This window comes from Gasterosteus aculeatus, chromosome 2, assembly GCF_964276395.1.
Source record: "Gasterosteus aculeatus chromosome 2, fGasAcu3.hap1.1, whole genome shotgun sequence".
In the NCBI taxonomy this organism is placed as follows: domain Eukaryota; kingdom Metazoa; phylum Chordata; class Actinopteri; order Perciformes; family Gasterosteidae; genus Gasterosteus; species Gasterosteus aculeatus.
In genome coordinates, this window is record NC_135689.1 from 15,994,776 (window position 1) to 16,017,982 (window position 23,207).

Below are 23,207 nucleotides of genomic sequence, written 5' to 3' on the forward strand. Positions count from 1 at the left end.
AGCGAGCAGTAGTGTATGTGCGCGTCTCCACGTCCCTTTGGTGCCATTGTAGGAGATAGGCCTTTCCTGCCCCCCCCACTGCGCCCACTTCTTCATGTGCCATCCGTCATGATGTCACCCCTACTGGCCCAGAACAAAGTTATCTCTCTGGGAGAAGCCGGCCCGTCGCGCAGAGAGCCCCCAGCCCTGCCCCGGTCCCACCCATGCCTGCTCTGCCTCTGCGCTGTCGCCGCTGATAACGGCCTCGCTCCCCGGCCAATGCACTCATGGAGCACACAAACATGGAGGAGGAGGTCCTTGGAGATGTTAATGCCCCCCCCCCCTCCGCCAATGCTTTCCAGGAACTCCAATTCAATACACTCCTAACAACATTGGCACAGTAAATGTGTTTACAAGCCTACAACAAATACACTTTTTTTTTGTTCTCTTAGCAAATTGTCCCGTCCATGACGGGATCTTGTTTATTTTATCAATTTACAGGTTTCGATTATATTAAGGCTCAAAGTCAGGAATCGTTGAGGACGTGGTTTAGTCTGTCTGCTCCAAATCCATCTGTACCAAACCGTCACCTTACCGTCCTGTGGTTGAAATGCACAGATATTGGAGAACCGAATTATATAAAAACATTCCGAAAAAGAAAATGTAACGATTTGTAACAGAAATATGTGAGCGGCACATTTTATAGTAAAATAAAAGTAGGCCTACAAGTGAAATGTGTTTCTAAATGTTCCAAGGCATTTCTTATTGCTTTTTTTTAGCAATGGGGGTCTTGATATGTCTGGGTATTTCCGTGCAGAGCCCCTGACCTTTTCCATCGTCCCATTGTCACGTCAGGATTTTCCTTTGACCAACTCCATGTACGTGAAAAGCTATTGTGAGAACTGACCGCGACCTTTACAGTGAATATTAATGCCTCACAGGGGATGAATCCTAATGCTGTTGGTGACTGTCGGACCTTTCAACCAGAGACAACATCGGGTAAATAAGATGTCCCCTTCAACAGGACGTGTCACAATCCAACCAAGACCAAAAGCTTCAGCTCTATTATACGTACGCTTCTTAAAATAAAATAACATCCATATATTTGGTTTATGAACATCATATTCTCAAACTTGAGATAAATTGTACAATTGCTTCTAATTCGGAACAAATAAGAGAGTTGGAAGACTAGTCAGAGTGAAGCGATAATCCTAATGGGAAGACTGTGATGAAAAAAAAAAATTTAATTTGAATTGAAATTAAATAATAGTCTCTGCGGTTGATTTTTTGCATTGACAAATTTTCACCTCCAACAACATATTTCAGAATTTCAGAGTGAACTTTTGAAGTAAGAGAAAGAGACACACACACACACGCAGGTAGTGTAGTGGAAGTCCTTTAATGGAGAGGAAAAAGACAGAACTGGCAGAGGGAGATAAGACGCCCCAGACGGTGTCCTGAACAAAAAAAATGAATCTATGAGAAAACGGGTGGAGGACCAAAGGCGGGAGAGGAAGGGAGGGGGTGGCGATGGTGCAGGACGAGGGTGAGTGAGATATCAGCCATGCAGAGTAGCGGGACACCTCATCTTGTTATCCTTCTAGTTTGGGGCGGCTTTTTTTGGTTTCGAGATAACAGGCGGTTCTAGATTGTTGCTTTTGAGTTAGTTAAGCCGACTATGCTTATTTGCACAAAGTGCGCTTGTGAGCAGAATGTGTTGTTTGGTGTCCTGTGCTTAGATCTTACAACAGCAGGACGCGTGTAGGTCGGGATTCACATTTCATGTGAACCTCCCAATAGGCAACTTAGTCCTTTGCATTACTGCAGCACATTTCCGTATTTCCTTTTTAAATATGACATCCTGTTAACACTTTCTAAACTCATAACTACTTCCATTACCGTATTTCAGACTTCCCTGGCCGTATAGCACTTCATTTCCTCTGAAGTTTTTTGTATTTAATGTATATTGTGGGGGGGTTTTCGGAGGCCTCCGGTGTGTTTTCCGCTGCGCCAGTCTGCCAGCAGCGGAGCGGCACAACTCTAGCAGTTCCTTACATACAGTCCTGGACGGCAGCCTTTGGCACAGACCTTGTCGCCTCCTCTTCACATGGTGTACGCCACCCAGTAGATCACGTTCACCACGGCGAAGGTGAAAGGGAACACGGCCCTGGCGTAGATGTCGATGGTGTCTGCGTCAATGGGCTTGCACACGCACTTGGAACAGCATTTCTTGTCGTCGGCGCTCTCCTCCGGCTGCCTGGACCTTCTCCTCCTCGGCTCGGCCTCCTCGCTGCCGCCCTCCCCGGGGATTTCGCTGCTGGGGCGCTGGGGCCGACCGTGGCGGTTGGAAATCATCACGCCCTGGTTCATGCCAGTGACAGACAGGGAGAACAGAACCATGGCCTGTTTGCCGTTCTTCACGATGGACTGTGGGGGAGAGAGAGAGAGAGAGAGAGAGAGAGAGAGAGAGAGGGAACTTGCTGAGACTCAGAAATGAATATTTGACAAATGAGGCAAACGTTGTTGTCAGCAAACCACACAAATGTGTAAACCCTGTATAAATAGAGAAGAGAAGTAGCAAAAATGTGTTTTAGAATGGAGAATAACATCATCCAGTATTCTCATCATTCCCAAAAGATTTGAAACAAGAGCCCTAGAATGCCCGAAGCTTTTTGTTAAACCACCCGCACTGTGCTACTGGATCACTTAATGAAACTTCACACTCATTTTGCTTTATAATAGTGGTACTTTGTATTTGCGCATTTCTTAACTAACATGGCGTTTGCACATTTTTGCAGTGAAAACACTTATCTGACGCCACTAGATATTATAAATAAAACGTTACAATGCAGGAGTGCTCACAGCTGCGCCTGGAACAAAGCGCATCAGGACGTCCTCGGGACTTGATTGGAGAAAACTATTCAATAGAGGAGGAAGTATTTGTATCCTTAACTGAAGTAAAAATATGGATGCCAAAGTACTCTGTTACAAACCCTGCATTTGAATAGTTACAAATGATTTTCTTTGAAAAGTGAGTCAAAAGGTTGTTCAACTAAGTTTCCCAACAGTTAAATATTTTTTTTCTAAACATAGATTTGACATGTACAAATCCATAGTAATGAAAGCGTGTAGATAAATGTAGTGGAGAAGTACAATATTTAGTAGAAGGCCTTAAACGTGTCTAAGTCTCCTCTGCTCGTTTGCTTTATATCCTTGGTAGCTTTGTAAAGTGCCCACTGTCCATTTCAGTTCCTCGTGTTGTCAGGAGGTTTTGTTTCCTCTTTCTTTCATCTCACTGTATTTGATCCACGTCATATTGTGAGGCTCCACCTCAATAAGATTTAGACCCACAGCAACGCAAACAGACAGTTTGATGAGAGGCCCCATTACTCCCCGAGGGGAAATCTTCCATTTCCCCATCATGCTCTATAGAGACGTGTTGTCTTGCTGAAGGTCAGGCGCGGCGGTTGCTTGTCGAACGGCGGCGTTTGAAGAGCCGCTCGCAGGTCTGCGCCCATCACTCACGGCCCCTCCCCTTCCCCGCACTCCCGCCCCGCGCGTCTGCATTACGCCTCCTCACCTCGGAGCTGAGCTTGTTGGCCTTCACCTTGGCCTTCTCTTTGAGTCTGTAGTCAGCGTTGTAGTGAGCGAAGGCGTACTCGATGAGCGCCGCGAACACAAACACGTAGCAGATCCAGAAGTAGACGTCCAACGCCTTGATCGCCGACGCCCGAGGCAGGGAGGAGCGGGCGCTGACCATCAGCGTGGTCATGGTGAGCACGGTTGTGATCCCTGTGGAAACAACGTGCAGATTAGGGTTATTATTCTGGGTTGTGGCCGAGTGCACACGGCCACTAACATGGAGACATTTTCTCCCATCGACTGACAACGTGAAGTATGTTGACCTCAGCACCCTCAGCACCTGTCGCCACAAACTCATCAAACCGCCGCCGATTATCATCATGACGTTCTTCTAAGGTTAAGAGCAAACTTGACATTAATTGAATTAATACAATTAATGTTTTTTTGTTCAGCCTTTGTTCACTTGAGCAATAAATCCCAACAGAGCTTCCATCTGGCCAGATGTCAAGCTATTGCCATGAAATGTACTGAGGATGATATGCTCCTGGGAGGACGAACGTGGACATTTAATGAGGTTTCCCCGTCAAACAAGGAAGTCAACATAGTGCACAACATTTCTCATATATACATATTTTTGCTTTGGTATCACCGGCCAGGCTCTAATTATAGCAAAATGGTCAGTATTGTTCTGTCATGATGAACTCTTCTACTCAACATTTGAGACATGGAGTCTCGTTGATGGGAGTGCGTTGTCTACCTGAGCATGCTGCAGCACAGTAAATCACTTTTACCAACCTAAGGACACACGAGCAGGGACCGCCGATTGGCTGATCCAGAAGGACACCCAGGACATGGCGACCAGCAGGATGGAAGGCATGTATGACTGGATGATGTAGACGCCTCGATTGCGCCTCAGCTCGAAGCGCAGGCTGAGCCTCGGAAACCGTCCAGCTGAGAAGAAGAAAACCGACACTGCGCTGAAATGCTTCACTGTGTTTGGGAAATTAACACAATGTTTGATTGCTTTGCCGTTATCGTGAAATTGATATCTGCTCATTTGTGCCCCTGGTGAGAAAGCCTCAAGATAAAACATGCATAGATTTATCCAGCAGCGCCTCCTATCATCTCTTGAACCTCCTGCCTGGCTCAGGCAGCCTGACTTCATTCATTCATTCCTTCTATGCATAGAATATTGACCAGAAAAGTGATTTCACTTTAAGTAGAAATCCATCTAACAGAGAAGGTCGGATTCTCACCAGATTTGAAGTTCAGCATCTCTGTGACGAACCGATAGTCTGTAATGGTGAACTGGGAGAGCTCCAGTTTGTCCAGGCCGTGGATGTGCTTCTGACTCTCTGACCAGTGGTACACAATGTCCTCGGAGGAGTAGCCATCTAGAAAGAGGAACAACAAAAACAATGAGGGTAGAAGTAGTGATGGAGAAGGTTATTATTCAACTTGTTTAAATCATTTCTAAATGCCAGCATGCAGTGACTCCTCTGCTTGCAAAGAGAGGTCTGATGTATTGCAGTCTATTAAAAAAACCCTACTTCTTAATTGATTTATGACCACTTATCCATTGTCTTTAATACGTCACAGGTTCATTTAGTATTATATTCCCATTAGGGATCTAACGGGAGCTCCAGGGAGGGGCTATACGGCGTAATCCTCTCTGGGAGTTGTCTGTGTTTTGTTTTACAACTTTAACCCTTTTACAGTTCACAGAAAGGTATTAAAGCCTTTTTGGTCCTGTGATGTCACGAGAGGCTTGGTCTTGGAAGGGAGATACGTTCACCGGCGATGGCTCTAACTATGGCTCCATCTGCTGGTGCCCCGAAACTCAGAGCATTCCCCTCACACCTGAGACCCATCAGGGTGTGACGACCCGGAGGCCTTCATAAAGGTGGAAGACACACCGTTGGAGGGAGACGAGCTGAGAAGAGCAGACCAAGCCATAAGGATTCGAGGAGGCAGGAGAGACCGGGAGGACGGTGTTGTTTTCCTTACAGAAGTGGATTTCCGTTAAGTTAAGTTCTACCGGCAAAGATTGACCGAAGCCTGAGTTACCCCCTGTTTTGACTGTTTTCTGTTGAACCTGAAGGACGGAAATTAAAACCTTTTGTTATATTTTGAACCCGGTGTCCTCGCACTATTTTGAACTACCCCGGAGAGAGCGGCGGCGCCTCTCGTGACATCACATATGGTGGAGGATGCGGGCACTGTTCAAGCGGATTTAGTGCATGTCAGAGGAGGACACCGAAAGATTGATTCAACACTTTTCTAGATTGACTGTAGGCCCCTCACTGGACAAAATGGAAGAAATCTTGAAGACCCTTATTGCTGGCCAGCAAGCCCAGATGCAAACAAACTTGGCTCTCTTGGAAGAACAAAAGAAAGCCAACCTTCTGAGGGCGGAGGAATTACAACTGCAGAAACAGATGGCCGACCGGAATGTACGCCCAATAAATGCAAGTAACTATTTATCCAAGATGGGTGCCACGGATGACGTTGAGGCATTCCTGCATGCCTTTGAAGCCACGGCCACTAGGGAAGCCTGGCCCAGGGACCAGTGGGTTGGTCTGTTAGCCCCTTTTCTAACTGGGGAGGCACTGAATGCTGTTCGGGACTTGGGGCCTGACCAAGCGACGGACTATGATGCCCTGAAAACGGAGATCTTGAGCAGAAATGGAATTACCAAGTTTGGTATGGCCCAGCGCTTCCACAACTGGACCTTCCAACCCGACCAACCTCCTCGAGCACAGATGCACGAACTTGTACGGATCACGCGGAAGTGGCTGGAACCACAGAGGAATACGGCGCCTGCAGTAATAGAGGCCGTGGTGGTGGATCGATACTTACGTGCCCTGCCTTATGAGGCAAAGCGGTTCCTCAGTCAACAGGCCCTGACCACGGCCGATCTAACCGTGGAAGCAGTGGAAAAGTATCAAGCCACAGCAGATATGCTTCGGGCCTCCAGAAGAGAACCCAGGAGCATGGCCCTACCACAGACTGAAACAACCCGTCCCAAGGTTACCAACCCAGCCTCTTCAAGAGCCCCAGGGGGAGCCAGAAACCCGCTGGGTCCCAAGGAAATACACCAGGAAAGGGAAACCAGACAGTGTTACCGGTGTGGGGGAGTGGGACACCTCTCCTGGCATTGTGGGACGCAGGCGGACGACCCTATGCCCACGGCTAAGTCATCCAGCTCATCACCCGCCCCCCGGTTTGCCTCGCTCATAGGACTTGTAGATGCCCCCTCAGATCGACCTCCCACCTGCCCGGTGACTGTGAATCACCAGGACGTGGAGGCCTTGCTAGATTCGGGTAGCCGAGCTACCCTGGTACGGAAGGACCTGATAGGACCACTTGGTTTGACCCCAGGGAAAGTCCTTCCTGTGTCCATGGAGACACCAGAGACTACCCCATCGTTGAACTCACGATGACCACTACCCGGGGGACCATACTCACGGAGGTGGGGGTGGTTGATTCCTTGCCCGTCCCCATCCTAATTGGACGAGACTTCCCAGCCTTCCACCTGCTGTGGAGGGAGACTCAGGAGCGGCTAAGCAGAGTACCTCGGAAGCGGAGAGGTAGGACTCATCCTGATAATATTCATGTGAAACCCTCAGAATTACGCTCTCCGGCCTGTGCTCTTGCAGGAATGACAGGTGCCCAGGCTGACACCGAGGCGGGTCCGGACACGGGAGAAGACAACATGGCTCAGGAAAGTGCGCCGATCTCGAGCGAGGAAGACATCCCGGGCATCGACACACTTCCCCCGCTCACAGGCCAGTACGGTACAGCCCAGTTACAGGATCCCACCTTGACAAATGCCCTGAGAAATGTGCAGGTGTTAGAGGGAGTAGTGCTAGGGGATCGGACAAACCCTACCTATCCACATTTTGCAGTAAGTCGGGGGTTAGTCTACCAGGTGGTAAAGAAAAATGATGAAGTGCATGAACAGCTCCTCGTACCACAGTCCTATCGAGCCACCGTACTTCACTTAGCACACACGCACCCACTAGGGGCCCACCTAGGGGTCGAGAAAACTAAGGAGAGAATCCTGCAACGCTTCTTTTGGCCCGGAGTACACAAAGAGATTGAGAATTTCTGTCGTAGTTGCCCAGAATGTCAGCAAGTGGCACCAAAGCCCACATACAGAAATCCGCTCATCCCATTACCAATTATCGACACTCCTTTTGAGAGGATTGGACTGGACATAGTAGGGCCCTTACCAAAAAGTGCCAGAGGGCATCAGTATATTTTGGTCATCCTGGACTATGCAACCCGATATCCTGAGGCCATCCCGCTGAGGAAGGCTACGGCCCGACACATCGCCAACGAGCTGTTTCTCCTCTCAACCAGTCTTGGAATCCCAAAGGAGATATTGACCGACCAAGGGACTCCGTTTATGTCCAGGGTGATGAAGGAACTCTGTGCGCTACTGAAGATCAAACAACTAAGAACCTCAGTCTACCACCCCCAGACGGATGGATTAGTAGAACGGTTTAACAAAACTCTAAAGTCCATGCTACGTAAGGCCGTTGGGGAAGATGGGCGCAACTGGGATCACCTGCTGCCGTACCTGCTGTTTGCGGTGAGAGAGGTGCCGCAGTCTTCTACTGGTTTTTCACCCTTTGAGCTCTTGCTTTCTTACAGACCCAGAGGACTGCTGGACATTGCGAAGGAGGCCTGGGAGGAGCAGCCATGCCAACAGCGGACCCTGATTGAGCATGTCGGGGCCATGAGGGAGAGAATGAAGGCCATCTATCCCATGATGCGGGAACACATGGAGACCACGCAATGGCAACAGCAAGCCTCCTACAACCGGTCGGCTCAACCCAGAGAGTTCAAGCCGGGTGACAAAGTGCTGGTCCTGGTGCCAACCGTGGAGTGTAAATTCCTGGCAACTTGGCAAGGACCATATGAGGTCATTGAACGGGTGGGAGAGGTCAATTACAAGGTAAGGCAACCGGGAAAAAGAAAACGTGAGCAAATTTATCATGTTAACCTCTTAAAGAAGTGGCACGCCAGGGAGGCGCTATTCAGTTGCCCAACACCCACGGAGTCCAAGGAACCAGGGCGAGAAGAGGTGCAGGTGGGTCCCAGCCTGTCCCCCCATCAACGGCAGATGGCTCGGGAACTAGTGGACCGTAACCGGGATGTTTTCTCCTCTCTTCCCGGGCACACGGAAGTGACCCAGCACGAGATACGCACCGTGCCAGGCAAAACGGTGAACCAGCGCCCGTACCGGGTGCCGGAGGCTCATAAGGGGGCCATTCAGGAGGAGGTAAGGAAGATGTTGGAGTTGGGAGTGATCGAGGAATCTCAAAGTGCCTGGGCAAGTCCCATTGTACTGGTTCCCAAACCGGACGGGTCAATACGGTTTTGCAACGATTTTCGGAAGTTGAATGAAGTATCCGAATTTGACGCATACCCAATGCCTCGTGTCGATGATCTGGTAGACTCCTTGGGATGTGCTCGCTTCATAACCACGCTTGACCTCACAAAAGGCTACTGGCAGGTTCCCCTGACGCCGGCGTCTAAGGAGAAGACTGCCTTTGCGACACAGGAGGGGCTCTACCAGTATACCCGGCTCCCCTTTGGTCTCCACGGAGCACCGGCCACGTTCCAGCGATTGATGGATCGGGTCCTTGCTCCCCATAAGAGGTACGCGGCAGCATATTTGGATGATGTGGTCATACACAGTCCCGATTGGGACAGTCACCTACCCAGAGTACAAGCTGTGATTGATTCAATCCGAGATGCAGGGCTCACAGCAAACCCCAAGAAGTGCAGGCTGGCTTTCAGCGAGACAAACTACCTGGGGTACACCATTGGGAGGGGTTTGGTCAAGCCCCAGGAAGCCAAGTTGCGGGCCATACAGGACTGGCCACAGCCCATCACCAAGAAACAGGTGAGGACATTTTTAGGCCTAGCCGGCTACTACCGACGTTTTATTATGGGTTTTGCCACCATAGCAGCCCCTCTAACAGAACTGACCACCAAACGGCACTCCCGAATGGTGAGGTGGAACCCTGCGGCGGAGGCGGCCTTCAGCCACCTGAAGCGGGCTCTGTGCTCCGGTCCAGTCCTGGTGGCACCAGACTTCCGGAAGGAATTCATCGTACAGGCGGACGCTTCAGAGGTGGGTCTGGGTGCGGTACTCGCCCAGACACGTGAGGGGGAGGAACACCCAATCCTCTACATAAGCAGGAAGTTACTTCCAAGGGAGAAGAACTATTCCACAGTGGAAAAGGAATGCCTCGCAGTTACCTGGGCCCTGGAATCCCTACGGTTCTACCTCCTGGGCCGACAGTTTACGGTGGTGTCGGATCATGCCCCTCTGCAGTGGATGGCCAAGAACAAGGAAACAAACCGTAGGATCACTAGGTGGTTCTTGAGCTTACAAGCCTTTAATTTTTCTGTTGTCCACAGGGCGGGCAAGAGCCACAGCAACGCGGATGCACTCTCCAGACGGGACGCCTTCTACACCTCCTACACATCGACGAGGACGTCGGTCTCGAGGGGGGGGATGTGTGATGTCACGAGAGGCTTGGTCTTGGAAGGGAGATACGTTCACCGGCGATGGCTCTAACTATGGCTCCATCTGCTGGTGCCCCGAAACTCAGAGCATTCCCCTCACACCTGAGACCCATCAGGGTGTGACGACCCGGAGGCCTTCATAAAGGTGGAAGACACACCGTTGGAGGGAGACGAGCTGAGAAGAGCAGACCAAGCCATAAGGATTCGAGGAGGCAGGAGAGACCGGGAGGACGGTGTTGTTTTCCTTACAGAAGTGGATTTCCGTTAAGTTAAGTTCTACCGGCAAAGATTGACCGAAGCCTGAGTTACCCCCTGTTTTGACTGTTTTCTGTTGAACCTGAAGGACGGAAATTAAAACCTTTTGTTATATTTTGAACCCGGTGTCCTCGCACTATTTTGAACTACCCCGGAGAGAGCGGCGGCGCCTCTCGTGACATCACAGTCCGTTACAACCTGTTTTATTTGGAATTTGCTCAACGGCCAAAAAAGCAAGATGATGATGGAAAAAATGCCGTCCCCAGACTGTGGGTAATGTCATGGCGACAACATGCTCTTCCTCCTACAGTGTATATATACAGTCTTTAATTTAACTTCGTTACCTTTCCTTGGCGTCCATTATTTATGTAAATCCTGACTTACAGCTCTCCAGGTCCAGCATGCACTCCTGTTCATCCATGGGATACTTGGTCAGGTCCATGTCACACGCCACCGTTGAAGTGATCCTAGGAACCAAGCAGCCCAGTTAATTATGACTCAACGCGCATCATCTGTTGCTTCGTGGTCTAAAACGTGGTCTAAAACCACACTTTCACACGGTTCCACCTATTTACCCAGTGACTACAAGATGTTCTCCATCATTCAGTACACACAACACTGGCATTTATCAAGTTAAAATGGCAAAATGTTTGGCAAACAGTTGCTTGTTTACACATCCAGAGACACAGGGCAACATCGGCATTCACTTGGAGTCGTGTTTTTGGCCACCTGTCAAATACAACTCAAATATTCACTCAGCTTTTTTATCTCTGACTTTCACTGGCTCCTGTGAAAAATATCTGCCACTTTAGCTGTCAAAGGCTCCCACACGCTAATGAGGAATAGGCCTCAATGCTAATGAGCGCCGAGCGCAGCAAGGCTGAACCAATACAAAGACGTGTTCAGGCAATGGCACTAAAATGCATAGAAACAGCTGTTTCCCTCCCCTCTCTGTCATTTGTCGAGTGTACTTTCTCTTCCCGGTGATTCCCTCCCGTCTGCGGCTCCTCCACAGCGCCTCAGTGCCCCCCGGCCCCCCTTTTATACACTCACACAGACTCACAGAAACAAACCGCGCTGTCCCTCGTTCCACGCGTTAAGACGATTGATTCGCCTAATCCTAACAAAAGCTTAACCACAGAGGACATGGATCAGAAAACCATCCCATTCATCTTCTTCTCTCCTCATTAGTAGCATTTTGGGAGGCGGTGAAAAACAAATGCCAAAGAATCATATAGTTTGTCATTCAAGTCAACTGTTGTGTTCCTTGGATGAACACTGGTGGTGCTACAATACTCGGCCTGCTCGCACCGGCTGCTGTATAGAATGACTCCGTTGGGCTGGAGGCGGATCAGCTTGTTCTCCACGGTGACGTCGTGGAACCAAGCGGATTTGGCGTTGACGATGAAGGTGTCGGGCACCCACAGCTTGTCCACAAATCGGCTGTCCAGCCCCAGCGTCTTGTTGGTGTGATTGAAGGACAGGCGGTCATCGCGCCAGCTCTGCCGCAGGTACACGGTCATGGTGTAATCCTGCCAACAAACACGCGATGCAAACGTGCAGGCTGAGTCAAGGACGTGGTTGGAACACAGGAATAAAAACACCTACGCTGCAGCGTTATGGGGGGGAAAAAAGGAACAAAACTCACTCTTTATGAAGAATATTTTGTGAAATGAAACAAAGCCCCGTTTGTGTTGACTGAGGTTTGCACCTACACACGTCAATACAAATAAAGCTCAAACTGTGGTCGATAGAGAGGTAAAAAGATGGAGCTGTGTAATATCCTGGTTTTGCCTGGTTTCTAGCGTCGGGCCAGCCTGTATTTGTTGAAGCAAGGAAAATGTTTATTTGTGTGGAAAAGAATCAGGGCCACATGCATACAGGGCATCCGCTAGATTTGCCTCCTTCCATCCCAAATCCCTAGTAGAGTATCGAATGATTTAACAACTCAGCCTGTGTGTCACACGTGTTCACACCGAGCACTTCAAGTGGGATGAATCAGGATTATGCAAAATAGCAAATCTTTGATTTGTGCCGCAGCACTGAAGTTCAGGGCTGACAGGGAATCTCTGTGGAGGAAGCTGCTCTATGCTTTACCATGTTGGCCTCGGAGATGTGGTCGATGCTGGCCACCTCAATGGCCATGGCCACGTTCACTGGCGGACCTGTGGGAGGGGTGGGGTGGGGGTGGGTGGCGGGGGGGGAGAAGTGAGAGGAGAAAGCAAACCTCGCCTCCAAACACACACCTTTTCTGCTCATTTTTTCAAGCGCGTCAATCCCTCCCCATCCGCTCTCCATGTCCCATCTGTTTCCCTCCCGCCCACCATCATCCCACGTCGCAAACACTCCTACAGTGCAGAGAGATTAAGCATCATCCAGTTCAACCGTGCTAAGTGGCACATCACACTGCGGGCATTCATCGACGGCACTGGGCTTTCATGGGCGGGCGTCTGCCAACACACACACACACACATACACCAGCACTCGCGCTAACATTTCCACTCAACAGTTTGCCATATGATTAGCATGGAGTGTGCCCGTGTGATCGGATGCTAGAGGGCAGAAACTACAGGGGAGCGCACTGATGTAGAGCAGAAAAGCTATTCATACTGAGTATTATGGAATCATACATTACCATTCCCCACCATTCAACCATTTGGAATCCTATTTGGTTGCCCGCTCACACCATACACTTGATGTATGGTGTGAGGTGATTTACAATGGCGTGTTCATTGAACGCCAAGGGCAGCAGCACACGCTTAGAGGATGTCAGCTGATGTAATAGCAATAGCAATATGTTTTACATATTACCCTTGATTGTGCACGGATTGATAATACCTTTTGAAAACATCAACTACATGACCAATAAAATAGAAAAGATGGCTTGCAATATACTAAAATGTTAATACGGCATATTTTGCACCATAAAGCATATAACATGAATATTAAACAAATACAATAAGATTCAGAGGTTTTGAAATAAGGAAGAACTCAAATGTGGTGATGTTGTTGATATACTTTTTAACTGTAATACAGGACACTGCATGTTATTGTTTTGCAGGGATGCAATTTAACATTATAGGAAGTCCCTTTAGACAAAAGCATCGACAAAATGAATAGGATCAAATGTAAATGGTTGTAATGTTGAAAAGGAATCCACAAAACTCTGGGTTCAGTTATTCTTTTTTGTAAAGTACAGACAACTGGTTTGTTTGTGTACAAATTGTGTACAAAGGTTGTATATTAGATGTATATAATATAGCCTTAATCTTTTATTTTTACCAAATATTGTTAAACCAAAATAAATGGTTTAAATTATAATTTGCCAGTTGCTCATGCGGATTCTCTAAAGTCATATTTATGAATATATGTTTAAGTTAGAAAACACATATATCAATCCACTTTTTCTTTATATTTGATCAAATTTCATATATTTTTATATATTTCATTTCAGTCAAATGCTAGCAAACATAACTCCAAAGTAAACGGTTATGGGATGTGATTTGAATGAAGGGACTTACTCAGCCCTCCCTTTTAGCTTCCTATCATGTCACTCAGGTCTGCGCAGGCGCGAGCTGACGGCGCTCCACATTTTCACCTTTTGCTCAGCTGAGTTAAGCTGTGAGATTGAGAAATCTATCGCTGTGGTCATTGGATGTTTCACATCTTGCAGCCATTCTTAGCAACGTCTTTGGAGCGGCGCTCGCCGTCTGCACCGCCCATCTACCTCTCCGTCCCTGAAGGACGTTGTCCTCGACAAACCTCTCTTCACCGTTATGTTTTTTTCTTTTTTTTTGTGCCCTTAACAAATGACTCAGCTAACAGAAGAGTCAAAGCGGGTATTTACATGAGGCAAATACGGCTTCGTTCAAATGTCAAACAAGAAAAAAGAAGAAGACAACCTCTCGGGGTAATGGAATTGGAGGATGAGATGTGAACGCCCGGTGCGGGAGGCGTATGTTGTAACAACTGGAGGCGGGTGATGCTAAGGATGGCTGTAAATGTGAGGGGGTGAAATGCAACCCAACGCCAGGAGCAGTAGATCTCATACTCACCTCCTATCCCAGGGCGAAAATTTCTGGCATAGCCCTTCATTAACTCATCCAGGTTTGGTAACCAGGATATTTGAATGTCTTTACCTACATAGTCCCCAATGTCACTCAGCATGGCCCTAAAGGAGAGAAACAGCAAACACAGCAGCGTTCAGAGGTCGTCCAGCCACACGTCCCAAACTCACTGACACACACTGGGAGCTGTTGATGGAAAAAGGATTAGAATTCTCTGCAAAGACAAATAAAAACATGTCTGTCATTTGTCTTCTAAAGATGCGTAGTTGGGTTTTTTTTTTTTGGGGGGGGGGGGTTGCTACTTTTGCTAGAAACAATCTGTAAACACAACAATGACATATCATCAGCTTTGAAGTTAAAGCAAACGTGTTAGTAAGAAGGGCTTATCTACACGGAGAAGAAGAATAAAACTCAACTAATATATACAGAGCTTTGCTACATCCAATAAATCCACCTTTTGACTTATTCATTTATTAATGAATAATGTAGGAATAATATAGTCTCTTAAACAACAATAAAAATACATGTTTTTCTATAAATATGTATGAGATTAAAGTTAGATTAATCAGGCTTTATTTGTGCCTTGTGTTTTTATTGATACTTTGTCTTCATGTATCCATGAATATGATGCACAGCACTCCATTCATATGCATCTATTTCTCAGTGCAAGGGGTGTGCCCTCAGAAGAGTCTCATGAAAAATGTATTTATCATGTATTTATGTGTTATCATCAGCCGCATTTCATTTAAAAACAACTTATCGTTACTCTGGGATTCTTGTATGAAAATGAAGACATTCTTTTATCTTTTCAAATGCCTTCAATTCTATCAAGCATACTAAAGCTACATGGGTTGAAGCCTGGTTGGCATTATTTCCTCCTTTTGTGTCTCCAGAGTGTTTCCACAAAGAGGCTGATCCAAATTTAGCAGCACAGCTTCAGGTTTCACAAAGCTCAGACCGAACATCACGCTGTGCCTCAGTGCATGAACCTCGGGACCATTTCATCCTCATTAGACCACGTAGCCACACTTTTACGTTAGCAATTCGAGCAGGCTTCTCCCATTCCTCTAACCTCTCGAGAGGGGAAAAATAGAATATAGGGGGAGTCATTTTATATATATCTTATGAAAAGTTTTCCCCCGGGGGGGAGTCCTAGAGGTCCCAGAGCCCGCGCGGACAGACATCGCCTCCGTGCAGGATTTAACAGCGGCAGCACAGCTCAGATTCCACCAGGTGGCAGCTTTGCATTCTGAAACAGAGCCTGTAAACAGACGACATGCAGATGAATGTTGCATGTATGGACCTGTTTGTATTTTAGTTTTTGTCAGGTGGCCATGGGAGACACCGTGCTGTCATTCTACATGAGCGGGGGGTTAACCACCAACATCTTCCTACAAAGAATCTGATCCCAGAAGCTGAACTGCCATCCAGAGTTGAAAGAGCTGACCGACGTGTGATGAATGCCTTGAATGAACTGAAAGGTTTCACTGACATTCACAGTCACAAAGGCTGGTGTTGGCATTGACCATAAAATGGACCATATGGGGGCTTGATCGAAGGCGTAGTTATTAACCAACAATTGGGGGCTTGATCGAAGGCGTAGTTATTAACCAACAATGAGGAGCCAGTCAGTGGCCTTTGAAATAAGGCTGACATTTGGAGAAAGTCGACTTACATTACAAAGCATTACACCCAGGGCGGAAAACTGACCTCTTCAGTAAAAATTAATTATGAAATAGTTTTTTTTAGTAAGAACAAAAATTAACATTAACATTTCCCTTTCAAATGAATGTTGTAGATAAAGATGTATTTTTAGTCGGGCAATCACTGTCATTTCTGAAGTAAATGAGAGCACCGAGTGAATTAATGAATCACTGTGTGACTCTAGGATTTCTTCACTAATTGGGACTTTCTAAATATGGAAATAAAGAGCTTTTCCTTCAAAAAGACCATCAGCGCTCCATTTCAAACCGGCCTCCTCAAATGGTGGGAGGAGTGTCTGCTATAGGGACAAATCCTACTGTGCCGTATTGGACCATTTATTGGACCTTCCTATTCATTTTCAGGGCCTTTTCAGTATTCTTGGTATTGCCATCCCTAACTTCCTGAGGTTTATTTGTAACTATATCATCTTTTTCTTTCTTTGTCAATTCACTTTTGTAGAGGTCTTCTGTAGGTGACTATTCCACGATTGGACGATTCCAAAATACTTATCAGAGAGACTTACTAGACCTGCAACACCATTTATCCCACATTCTTTTTATTAATATTTGTGATGAACTAACAAAATGGACCACTGTCACAGTTCATCGCTTTAATTCAACGCTGCTCTCTAAAGAGCAGATCGGACCTCATCTGACTCTCGGAATTTATGTTGTTTCAGAAAAATGTGAGATTTCCTGACCCAAAATATGCATTTTCCAACCACAAAAATACCCCAACTGCAACACACGCAGCCCTCCGAGGAGCTAAAAAGACATGTGAGGGGTCGACCGTCTCTTTTCTCTCCATGGAGATTCTCTAAACTTTCAACTGAACCTCTGCATCTTCTCACTCCTCCATCCATGACAAACGGTGGAGCGCGTTTGGTTCCCGGGCGCTCCACTCCCTTCTGTCTCCCCCGAGGCCTGGATCTGCACCCGTCTGTTGATGAGCTGGCATTAAACAGATGGGGAGAGGCGGCGGAGCAGTGGAAACATAAAGAGCAGCAGCCCCGCTCAAATTGATGGGGCCTTCTTGTGAACGCAACGTTTACGCTCAGTGTGTCAATTTTTTAAGTGGCGTCGACGTTAGACGGGCAGCTCGGCGAGATCCATTTGGATAAATCATCATAAAACATACACAAGTCTGCAGGCAGCGGCCACATTTATATGCCTGTGTGCAGCTCTGTGTGCGTTTGTGTTGCATTAACTGACAGTTACAGGAAATAATTGATCCCTTTTATTTTAACAGATTATTTTATGAACTACATTGACACTTTATATTTACTAGTTTAGGTATAGAGTCCATGAAGGAGCGTACTTTTCATCTGATGTGTTTAAGTCTCCAAAACTGTATTTTTATCATTTGTCACTGACAAAACTGACATTTTTACATTAATCTCATTTATCTTTTTATATATTGATTGATTTGTTTTTTATTCTTATATTCTAAACTATATAGGGTTGATAAACAATTAAAAAATATAGAGAAAATATTTTGTATTTTGTGTTTGTCCAAACTTCTTTTTATTAACTGTGGATGAAATATAAAACAAGTGGGCACCAGTTATCAAATTCAACTTTTTAACAACCATATTGTTTTTTCGGTCAAAAAAGTCTAGCGGTCCTGCACGTTGAGCGGTAGAGAAATCACTGTGGTTTTCAGTGTGTGTACACGTGCTTCAGGGTCAGCACCCTGAGTCGCATGATCGTTAGTGTGGACTTTTTGAATATACATGATGTGTTTCGAACTTTTACCAACGTGTCCATACTTCTGTTCATATCACATGCATTCAGTATAAATATTTTGCAACGGAGGTGTAATATCCTACATGGCCCCAGAGGGTCGTTTTAAGAATGTATCCCCGATGATGTCACCCCGATGATGCTGCCCAAGGGAACTTCAGCAGGGTGAGAGTCTGACCTCTGACCCACTAATTACGGGCTGGTCTCTCTTTGCAATGAGGCCTCCGTTCCTTCTTGATAAACACAGTGAGGTCTGCTGGACGGGCACACAGCCCCGCAGGGCAGAGAAGCTCCTCATCAGAGTGGGAAAAGCATTCAGATCTCTGGGCTTCCTCAGAGATTTCAGAGGCTGTCATATGAATTTGATATTATTTGATATTATCAAATTGATAATTTGATATTATTTGATATTATCAAATTGGAGTTAATAGATCGATTGATAAAATACGTTTTTCTTCTTCAGAAAGAGAAGACAGAAGCGGTCCTGCAGCTACAATGTCAGTTGTTTTGGGGTTATCGCAAGGCTTTACTTTAAAAATATATAAATAACTGCCATTTGAAAATGCAAAATACATCTTATTGTGAAAGTCCAAATTATTTGTTTCACATATTGAATAGTTGTAGTACTTTATCAGGTTTGAAAATGGCAATGGTGATTCAGTTTTTTCAGTTTTTTTCTTCATTACTGTTAGTCAGACTAAATAGTTGACTCTTGTTACGAGCTCGCATTATTTTCTATATTTTCTAAGAAACAAACAGACAGCAAACATTCTACACTTTTGAATCAGACTTTTGAATTTCAATAAAACACATTAAGGTCTAAGTCAGAGATTTCTCAACACTTCTGAAATTCTGAATCTTGTGTTCAATCATTGAACTTAGTCCAATCTACACATTTATAGTGGAGTATAATAGTGTACAATATACTGTATCTTATATTATCTCCATAAAGTTGTTATTTATTCACCCTAAACCTGCTAAAACCCATACAATGTATCAAAAAAATAAAATTGCAGAGGACCATCAGTGTCCTTCGTTTTAGCTACAGCCCTAATTTAAAATGTGAAATAACTCACTGAAGACATTTTAAATTATTACATAATTCATGTTTATCTACAATATTCCATTTGCAGATGGGCTTTAAAGAGATTTTTCAAAAAGTATTTAAATACAGAAAGGAATCCCAAATGAGAAACTTTGAAAAGCCTTGACAACAAAATACTTACATGATTAAAATCAAGGGTTTTTTTTACATTTCTGTGTCCCTTCACCTCCTCAACCCGCAGGAGGACAGTCGTGTTTACGGAGCCAGCTCATGCAGCCAGAGGAACATGATCCAATCAACGTGTTATTGGGAAATGTACTCTTCGGAAAGCAGGACAGATTTAACCCGCTGACTCAGCCTCTTACACAGATTGGTTTGGATCACTGCGCCACTTGCCGTTTAAGGACGAGTGTGACCGATCAGAGAGATCGTGACACGTTGGGATTAAAACCTGCTGCGTCGCATCTTGCTGCTGAACTGTTATATGATGACATTCGGAAATAGCTCATGAGTAAGACAATGTGTTTACGTCTCAATGTTTTTTTATTTATTTCTACAAAGCTGAAACATACAACTGATTTTGTTGTCTGTGTTGCAAGATAAATAACAGCGTCTACTGTTTGACAGGATGATCAAATGTTGTTGTTAACATTCAACAGCTCCGGCTCTCATAAGAGGCTCCTATTGACCCTCAAACCTCCTATTCTCTTTGTCCTGTGTGCATTCTGCAACTACAGCCGACAATGCATGAGAGATTTATATGTCATTGTATTACACTGTCAGCCCCAAATACAACCTGTCATTTAATTTTACGCCGCTTGACCTGTTTTTGTGTCAGCTAGTTGTGGTCATTAGATGCAAAATCATTGAGAAATATCCCACAGTCTACAAAACACTTCTACCATCATCCAGCAGTAGGCAGTCTGGAGGGAACACCAAATCGTGGTTAGCTCATCTGATAAATATTCAATTTGGTTATCATGTTGTGTTTTGTTGTCAGCAGATGATCAAAAAAGGTGCAGTATTTTTCTCGCTGAACTTTTTCAGAGAAGCATGATTTCATTAACTAATACTCAATAATTTCACAACAGCCATTTTGAAACCTTATGGCAGAAAAGGCGTCGCCGTGACACAGCAACAAAGCTGCTACAGCGACCTCATCCCGTGCCTCCACGCCGCTTTCAACGTGGCAGCGGCTGAGCCGGCAGCTCGCGGCTAACAGTGCTAACTGCGGTGCAAACGTGTAGCACTCACGTGCAGCCAACAGAAAAGTGCGGTCAGAGCTAACCCTGTTAGCCTGACGCCGTCATCAGTAACCACGGCGCATTAAAACTGCTAAAGACTATGTCAACATAGTCTAGCTGTGCTTAAACATGGTTTAGCTAAGCTACACAGAGGGAGGCCGACTTTGGTCTCTATTCAGGAAAACGTTACTCCACACCTGTTTGATGCTGTGTCAACTCTCTGAACATTGAACGGAGAACCTTTTAATGTCTTAGTCATTTAGATAATTAGTTAAGCCTTCCTCGCCAATAAGTGACGCTGGCTGCTGTGACAGAGGTGCGTTAACATCGTAGCAAACAAATTCAATTGCTTATCGAAAATCACAACGACTGTGTTCTGAACGGCACTATCCTCCGTTTCATTTCAGTTTCAGTAAACCGATGCACTGTGTCCTGGACGGTAGATTCTATCAGTTCGTGACTTTCTCACTGTCCAATCATGGCGCTCCATGAGAGTCCAACACCATGGACAACGTGAACAAAACGTGCATCAAAGGATACACGCTCTTCTGTCCAGCACCCCACTGTTATCCTCTGGATTCTGTTCTTTCCAAAGTCGCTTTCTGTGACACGTCAGCTGAAAAGAAGAAGCTGTGAAATTTACACCACAGAAAAAGGAGACGAGGCGTAACTCAGCAAAGCAACCTTGGTGAAGGAGATAAATGAGGAGCTAAAAAGAGCACTGGAGTATTTCTGTTCAGAGCGAGGCACAAGGGAAGGAAACCGTTTCACGCAAACCAAAACAGCAATGTGTGTGTGTGTGTGTGTGTGTGTGTGTGTGTCTCTCTGTGTGTGAGAGGAACAAAGAGAAGCCTACACTTTGCATTGTGCTGGATACAAAATGATATTAGCAGCAGTGACTTGAGGCAGGAAAATCCAATTACAGTAGCGGTCCACCCCCCTGCTGGCGGACAGCCGAGAGGGACAAAAGAAGTGATTTGTCATAGTTTCACCCAGAGCCTAAGTAGCTTCACCCTCTGCCCGGTCTTCAGTGGAGCCCCTTGCCAGAATACGGTCTTGGGGGGAAACTGGGGCTCAGCTGTGGATGCTTGTTATCCCAAGAACTGGAGCGCCCGAGGACATTTTTACCGCACGCAGAGGACTGCGCTGTAGGCCTCCATTGAAGACGTATACATAAAGTATACTGAAACTCACCCCTCGTGGTCTGGGTGCACCGGGTTCCCCCTGCTGACAAAAGCAACCTGCTTTGTATTCAAGACAGCTGTGTGAGAAGGTCATTTACAACGCTGACAATCTGAGCTCACAGTTGGATTCAATTCCAAATGGCACTGAGTTTAATGTTGTCTTAGCTCGTGGGATCCTCATCTGCAGATCTCACCTAACTTTAAATCTGCAGTGCGATGCCCTAAAATACATGTGAAAAGACTCATTTCAGCTCAGCGTGCAGCAGTCAGGAGGCGTCGGGAGCAGAATTCTGTGGCGTATTTTAGACGGCGGCCGTCCATCTGTTAATTCCCCGTCTCTCTTTAAACTCTCCAAACAGAGCTTGCGTCTAAGTTGTTGTTTTTAGCACAGGGGGCTGTACAGTGTTGTAACCCATCATGGCACCATCTGACCCTGATGGAGCAGGCCTGGGAGTGGGCGACGTTGCACAACAAAACGCCCCCACTCACCTTGCATTGAATTCATCTATACGAAATTAGAAAAAATACATTTTTAAAAAAACGTCACCTCTCTTTGTGCACGTGTATTATGCAAATAGCACCATCAAGCAGACTGTTGTGGGTGAGGAGAAGCTTCACTGTAACTGTACATTGATATTATCAGAGAGACTATTGGAGGCTTTACACAGCAAACTGGCGATATTTGAGCTTACAAGTATTTTTCTGTATGATGCTGTTGATTCTCTAGTGACGCACCGTCCTGCAGTAAGTATTGGTATATCAATGATCTTCTCATCTTCTCATTTTCATTTTCAGTGGTCGTTTTCCTTTTTTTCGGTGGTTTAACCAACTTCAATAAACATCTTTTTGACAACTGACAGAAATAAAAAGCAAATATGATCTCACCACGTGAAAATATCCCCTCCAAAGAAGATCACAGCGAGACTTGCCATGAGGAAAGTTGGGATCTCCATTCCACACGCTTTAAGGGAAATAATTTAGTGTAAAAAAAAAGAAGAAAGAAAAAAGTTTCCCGGAATGGAAACGGACGATAAAAAGCCACAGCCAGGAGTTTTATCTCAACGCGCTCCCCTCGCGATCCGGTGCTGACGAGAGAAAAGTAAAGTGCGGTGGTGCTGATGCGGGAGAGGAGGATGGAGAGGATGACGATGATGATGAAGATGATGATGATGACCCCATGGTCATGATCCCCGACTCCCGGGCGCAGGAGCACAGTGCACCGAGGAAAAGGAAAACTCCCGGTCCGATCGCGACAACGAGCCGATCCAACGCTGCTCCCGACGTCTGTCCGCCGGCAACCGAGCGGAGAGAGAGAGGGAGAGGGGGAGGGAGAGAGAGAGAGAGGGGGGGGGGGGGGCACTAATCTGTCTATTTTCTCCGTTGCTTGCCCAAACATCGATTCAATCTGGCCGGGGAAGGGGGCGGCGGGGGGGTCAGTATATTATGTAATGTCGGACACGTTCTTATCACGCCCATTAGGTCGCATTTCACTCTGGTGGAAAATAGACAAACTGCAAACAGCTTAGAGGGGCTCAAAGTGCCCTCAAAGTGCCCCCCCCCCCCCCCCCCCCCCCTCCCTGTAATGAATGCAATGAATGAGTTTTCACAAAGTCAGTTTCTGATTCTGGGAGAGTGCAGAGAAAGTAATGAATGATATTGTATTTGTATTTGTCTCATTTTGCTTGTGTGTGTGTGTGTGTGTGTGTGTGTGTGTGTGTGTGTGTGTGTGTGTGTGTGTGTGTGTGTGTGTGTGTGTGTGTGTGTGTGTGTGTGTGTGATATGACGATCCCGCTTTCAAGGAGCATTTTGATCTCCTCACGATAATACATAAATAAACGATTGATGGCAAATTTCTCCTT

At 46.2% G+C, this 23,207-nt stretch overlaps 2 protein-coding genes across 7 annotated transcripts; one reads left to right on the forward strand and one right to left on the reverse strand.

Moving 5' to 3' along the window:
- Positions 1-1,362: 1,362 nt before the first annotated feature.
- gabrd (gamma-aminobutyric acid type A receptor subunit delta) lies at positions 1,363-22,755 on the reverse strand. Its single transcript, XM_040193350.2, has 9 exons — positions 22,234-22,755; positions 14,418-14,533; positions 12,460-12,527; positions 11,674-11,894; positions 10,747-10,829; positions 4,818-4,955; positions 4,357-4,512; positions 3,560-3,771; positions 1,363-2,406 (listed from the first exon to the last, which is right to left on the reverse strand). The coding sequence occupies exons 1-9, from the start codon at positions 22,299-22,301 to the stop codon at positions 2,083-2,085; spliced, it is 1,386 nt and encodes a 461-aa protein (XP_040049284.1). The 5' UTR covers positions 22,302-22,755; the 3' UTR covers positions 1,363-2,082.
- LOC144385036 (uncharacterized) lies at positions 6,960-10,483 on the forward strand. 6 transcript variants are annotated; one of them, XM_078084764.1, is made up of 4 exons: positions 6,960-8,851; positions 9,086-9,231; positions 9,333-9,478; positions 10,000-10,483. In XM_078084764.1, exons 1-4 carry the CDS (start codon positions 7,001-7,003, stop codon positions 10,248-10,250), a joined length of 2,394 nt encoding a protein of 797 aa, XP_077940890.1. In that variant the 5' UTR covers positions 6,960-7,000; the 3' UTR covers positions 10,251-10,483. The 6 variants fall into 6 exon arrangements, with proteins under 6 accessions (XP_077940890.1, XP_077940888.1, XP_077940887.1 ...); XM_078084762.1 differs by having other exon boundaries at positions 6,960-9,231; XM_078084761.1 differs by having other exon boundaries at positions 6,960-7,151; positions 7,221-8,851; positions 9,086-10,483.
- Positions 22,756-23,207: the final 452 nt, after the last annotated feature.

Coding starts and splice junctions, on each gene's coding strand:
- LOC144385036 (XM_078084760.1), top strand. CDS start 7,001: ATGACCACTACCCGGGGGACCATACTCACGGAGGTGGGGGTGGTTGAT. Junction 8,852..9,085: donor AGGGGGCCATTCAGGAGGAG/GTAAGGAAGATG, acceptor GGCTACTGGCAG/GTTCCCCTGACGCCGGCGTC.
- gabrd (XM_040193350.2), bottom strand. CDS start 22,301: ATGGAGATCCCAACTTTCCTCATGGCAAGTCTCGCTGTGATCTTCTTT. Junction 10,830..11,673: donor GTCATTCTATACAGCAGCCG/GTGCGAGCAGGC, acceptor CTTGGTTCCTAG/GATCACTTCAACGGTGGCGT. Junction 3,772..4,356: donor CCCTGCTCGTGTGTCCTTAG/GTTGGTAAAAGT, acceptor TTGTTTCCACAG/GGATCACAACCGTGCTCACC.